At 43.0% G+C, this 5,191-nt stretch overlaps 1 protein-coding gene across 1 annotated transcript; it reads right to left on the bottom strand.

Annotated features, from left to right (window-relative positions):
* Positions 1-686: 686 nt before the first annotated feature.
* uxt (ubiquitously-expressed, prefoldin-like chaperone) lies at positions 687-4,493 on the bottom strand. Its single transcript, XM_037685079.1, has 6 exons — positions 4,280-4,493; positions 3,046-3,127; positions 2,599-2,666; positions 2,096-2,203; positions 1,385-1,448; positions 687-828 (listed from the first exon to the last, which is right to left on the bottom strand). Exons 1-6 carry the CDS (start codon positions 4,366-4,368, stop codon positions 766-768), a joined length of 474 nt encoding a protein of 157 aa, XP_037541007.1. The 5' UTR covers positions 4,369-4,493; the 3' UTR covers positions 687-765.
* Between the last annotated feature and the right edge of the window lie 698 nt (positions 4,494-5,191).

Genomic DNA, 5,191 nt, shown 5'->3' with positions numbered 1-5,191 from the left:
GCAGAGTAATGCATCAGAGAACAGAGACTTAGATCATCTAGTTGATGATCTAAGTCTCTGTTCTCTGATGCATTACTCTGCAAGACAGAGGAAAACATTGATGGAAGAGATTGATTAAATTTGGTTACAGCATTTTCTGATAAGCACCTGCTGAGATGAAATTTACTCTCAGTGACTGTGTAGTCATTTAATGTAAACTCTAAGTTATTAAAAAATGGTCGGACAGAACAGGATTTTGAGGAACTATTACCAAGTCCTTAATCTCTACACCATAGGTCAGAACTCAAAATATAAACTAAAATCTAGATGCATGAAGGAACATGACCTTTGACCTCTGCTCTGTCAATGGGTCAAAGGTCACATAGGTTCTGACCTGGATCAGGTTCTGCTGAGATGATCCGTTTTTAAAATGTGTTGAAAAGTGGACATGGATGAATTCACTGTTGAGACCGGATCAATCCTGACCTGGTTCTGATGGGCTCGTTCTATTGTTGTGACTTCTTCCAAAATAAAACACGCGTTGAAATTAACTCTTCATAAAATAAATCAAACAAACAAAAAAAGTCATTATTTCAGATGTTTATAGGAAAATAAAAAGACATTTGTAACAAATTTACATTAAATAACACTCCTTGTTGCCTTTTATTTTGAAGGTCTCTCACTGACATGGACATCCTGTGGGACTTCTGTCCACAATGTCCTTCTGCTCTCTGAAGACAACGTCCACGGCTCGGTTCTGACCTGAAGACCAACACCTGGACCAGTTCAGAACACGTCTCCTCTTTGGGGTTCAGGGAGGTCACCGAGCCCCTGCAGCTCCCGTAGACCCTGGAGGGGGGGGGAGGAGTCAGAGATTCTTTATTGTGTCCCACCTCATGTGGTACATGTGGTGGAACAAAATTATGAACACAGGGTCCCAGTTACATCCAACAATCAAATGTAAAATAAAACCAGTAACAAGATCAAAGACATGAACTAAGAAAAACATCAAGTAAATAAACACCAATAACATAAAACCATTACGTCAAACATCAGCACGAACATGAGATGGAGGGAGGAGAAACAGGAGGGAGAGGGGGAGGAGCAGAAGGCAAAGTGGGAGGAAGAGGAGGGAGGATCAATCAGATTCTTCATGGACAGGGTCTCCATAAAATTCAGCCGGTCTCAGTCCGGACCGTTCCGGAACCACAGAGGAGAACGTCTCTGTTCAACACCTGACTCTGGACTTGTGGACCAGTTCTAGTGGACCGGTTCTAACCGCGTCCTTAAACAGGTCTGGTTCCTAATGGGTCTGCCAGGACTTCCAGAATAAGACACTTCCTGACTAAACTAAACCAGTCAGAGTTTCACAGTAAAAGTCATTACCAAAATAAAAGTAACAAACCTCCAGAACCATGCGGATGTTGGCTTTTATTTTGGCGGAGTCTTTGGTGAGCTGCTCAGTGACGCTGCAGAAAGTTAGCACAGTTTGCACAGTTTGCACAGTTAGCACAGTTTGCACAGTTAGCACAGTTTGCACAGTTAGCACAGTTAGCACAGTTTGCACAGTTAGCACAGTTTGCACAGTTAGCACAGTTTGCACAGTTAGCGCAGTTTGCACAGTTAGCGCAGTTTGCACAGTTAGCACAGTTTGCACAGTTAGCACAGTTTGCACAGTTTGCACAGTTAGCACAGTTTGCACAGTTAGCACAGTTAGCACAGTTTGCACAGTTAGCATCTCCCATTCATTACTGCAGCTAGCATTGAGCTAACATCCTGATTCAGTGTCTGAACTTTATTTAAAACTGAAACTAATATTACAGTGTTTTGCTTTTAATAAAATAAATCTAAACTCAGCACTTAATAAAATGAATTGAATTATGTTTTTTATTTAAATATATTATTTTAGTAGTTTGTGTTAAAAAAAAAATTTACAAATGTAAAATATTTTAACTTAAAAAATGTAAACGGATGTAAAATTATTTGAAATGTATCCACAAAAATAAAAAAATTATTTAAATTGAGTATTTTTTTAGCATTTTGTTTTGAAGGAAACCTGGTTTGACACTTCCTGTCATGTGTGCAGGTGTTGCCATGGTGACGGTCGTGAACCTACGCCGTCAGCTGACTCGTCTTCTTGTCGATGAACCGGAGAGCTTCGGCGTGCGTCATCTCCACAAAGAACCCGAAGCCGACGGCCACGAAGATCCTGGACGAGTCAGCGCTGCCGGGGAAGAAGAAGAGAACCGGTTTGACCCGGAAGCAAACGGGTTTCAGGACCACGGACACGTGCACAGACACGTGCGCGCCAGCCGAGCGCCTCAGCTGCTTTCACTAACTTTAGACGTTGTTGAAGGAACCTGGCAGCGGTCGGCTAAACCTTAGACGAAGATGGCGACTCTCAGCTACTACCAACCGTGAGCTCCATTCTGTAAAAATGTGGCGGCCATCTTGACCGATGCTCACTCCAAATGTTATTACTTGTAAATGCTGGTCACTTCCTGAGACTTTCCTTAAAACCTGTCCACAGCTTCATGAGATATTTTGCTAACAGACACAGATGATTAGATTATCACCCGCCGTTCATGGCGAGGGGCGACGGCGTTGACAGGAACTCACACTTGAGCCTGGACGAAGAAGCTGCAGCCCAGATCAACGTCCGCCTTCAGCTGCTGAGACTCCGCCTCCTGCAGGAACACACAATGACATCACTGTGACATCATCATCACAATGACAGACGACCATAATGGCCCCTAGTAAGGGAAATAAGAAAATATTTGTATTTTCAAAGAATACGCACAAAATAAATTAACCATCTCTAATAAAATGTTTAAATTTACAAAAGAAAAAATCTAAAGATGAATATTTACAATAAAATTGTAATACATTTTCTAACTTTTATGAAAAATATACATATATATATTTTTTACAATCAAAATGTACAAAAATGTGTTTCAACATGAATCAGACCAAGTTGAAGCTGAAAATCCCGACAGAGTGGCACATCTTTCCTTACAACCCATCTTTGTGAGCAGGAACAGCTGGTTCTGTTCGGGGAACTGGTACCTGCAGGCTCTGGATGGTGTTCTTCAGTTGCAGGTACTGGGAGGTCTTCTCATAGACCTGGTCCCTCTGCTCCAGAACCTTCCTGTGAAACAGCAGCAGACCGTTTACCATCCTGCCTGCAGGAGAACCTACAGCTCAACAGAACTTTCCACCGGCCCGTTTGAAACCCTTTCCAGAAATTACAAATAAAAACTGCGGGTCAGGGCTCGAGGAAACGACCCTGTTAAGGTTCAGCAGTTTCGCAGCGCTCTCCTCGTGAGGATGGACAAGAAGTGAAGCCACTCGAGGTCGTTGTTGACGGTTGTCGCCGTCGTCATCGTTGCGGTCTCGTGTCCGCTCCAGCTGCTCACGGAACCAGACAGATGTGCTGACAGCACGAGAGCCTTTTCCAAACAGACACAAGAGTTCTGCTGCTGTAGAACAAAGACCCGTTTGGACCTTTTCTCTTTCCAGACATTCCAAGCTCTCCTTAGTTATCAGAGATCCTGAAGAAGCTCCTGGTCCGGACTCAGAACTTCACAGAAACATGGAATCATCGACCTTTGTTCTCCGGACATCTACACATCTGGTTCTGGCTCTTTGGCCTGTCGGACCTTTGACGGTTTGATGACCATCACTCGTTACTCCCAGAACAACCAGAACCAGTTCTGACGATCGCTGACCCGTTTGCAGCTCCACAGAACCAAACAATGAAGTGGGAGGCAGAACCAGCAGCAAACCGTTTCCTCTACTGGATCAGAACCAGTCGGTCCAGGATGGTTTCGTTTTCTCTTGACCAGCTGTGGTTCTGACCAGGACCATCCCACAGAGCTGCAGGTGTGGAGAAGGTTCTGATCCGGCTCCTCAGTTTGGGTCTGGTTACAGCTGCATCTCAGACAATTAGAGCACGAAATGATCGATCGATCAATCTATAAATCAATCAATCAATCTATAAATCAATCAATCAATCAATCTATAAATCAATCAATCAATCAATCTATAAATCAATCAATCAATTCAGAACTTTCACGGGGCCTGGAAGACCCCGCCCACTGACAGGTAACCATGGGTTAAAAACTCTGGATTTGAAAAACTCTGGATTAAAGCTGTGGGTTGAAGCTGTGGGTTGTGGGTTAAAATTCTGTGCGTCAGGCTCAAGGGAGGTCAGATTTGATTCTTCTCGTGTCTGAACTGCGGGCTCGAACACTAAACGTCCGTCACGCAACGAGAAGGCGGAACTCGCCGTGTTTCTTACTGTAGATCTCTCCTCAGAACATCGCCGATGAACGCTTCGTACTGCAGAACCTTCTGGTCCAGATGAGACTCGACGGGCGGAACCATCATGTCGTCAGAGATGAAGATTAAACACAACTTCCGGTTCAGTTGAGCATAAAGTTCTGGATTAACCGGCTGAACGTTTCCCTGACGGAAGCTAAAAGCGACTCTCTGTTAGCACCGTTAGCCGAAGCTGCAGTAAATAAATAACACTTTACCCCGGAAACACTTCTGCACGTGCTTCCGGATTTCAGATTAAGGGTGTTTTTCTTTCAACCTTTATTTCTCCAGGTTAATCCTCAAGGACTCATTTACTGCTTTTTACAAAGAACGATGACAACAATGGACAGTTATAAAAAGGCATACAGATTTATTTATTTATTTATTTATTACAAATAAGATGGGCAGAAAAACAAAACCAGCTGGATTCTAAGACGAATGTATAAACTTAAAAACAGGAACATGTCTGCACTGGTCCCGCCAGGAGTCCAACACATTTTAGATCGATAGAACCAGAGGGACACTTTATTAATCCCGGGATTATAAAGATTAATAAATGATGATTAAGTTAAAGTTGTTGGGAAGTTATGGCGCCAGGTGAAGGATGATGCTTTTTCTTTTCAGTTTGCAGAGTTCAAGTGAAGGTTGTTTCTAGTTACTTTGTATTTTTTTAAATAAGGGGCAGATATTATAAGAATTTTTATTCTTTCTGTACCCTTTTCATTCAGCGTTTTTCTTTTTGATAAATTTGTTGATGGCCTCCTTTACTCCTCTCTCAAACCATCATCTTTGTGAAAAGACACCGTCCATCATTAAACAGGGGTGGAGCCTCCAGGTTCAACTGTCCCCTCTTACAATGCTGTGATTGCTAGTATCACTCAGCCCTCTGTGA

This window comes from Nematolebias whitei, chromosome 11, assembly GCF_014905685.2.
Source record: "Nematolebias whitei isolate Nwh7 chromosome 11, NemWhi1, whole genome shotgun sequence".
Classification (NCBI taxonomy): Eukaryota; Metazoa; Chordata; class Actinopteri; order Cyprinodontiformes; family Rivulidae; genus Nematolebias; species Nematolebias whitei.
This window is presented reverse-complemented; position numbering and strand designations above follow the sequence as displayed.

Bases quoted from the DNA above. Each gene is read 5' to 3' on its own strand.
- uxt (XM_037685079.1), bottom strand. From the start codon at position 4,368: ATGATGGTTCCGCCCGTCGAGTCTCATCTGGACCAGAAGGTTCTGCAG. The intron at 1,449-2,095 runs GTAGGTTCACGA...AACTTTCTGCAG, and splicing joins AAGACGAGTCAGCTGACGGC to CGTCACTGAGCAGCTCACCA. The intron at 829-1,384 runs GTTTGTTACTTT...CCCCCCCTCCAG, and splicing joins ACATCCGCATGGTTCTGGAG to GGTCTACGGGAGCTGCAGGG.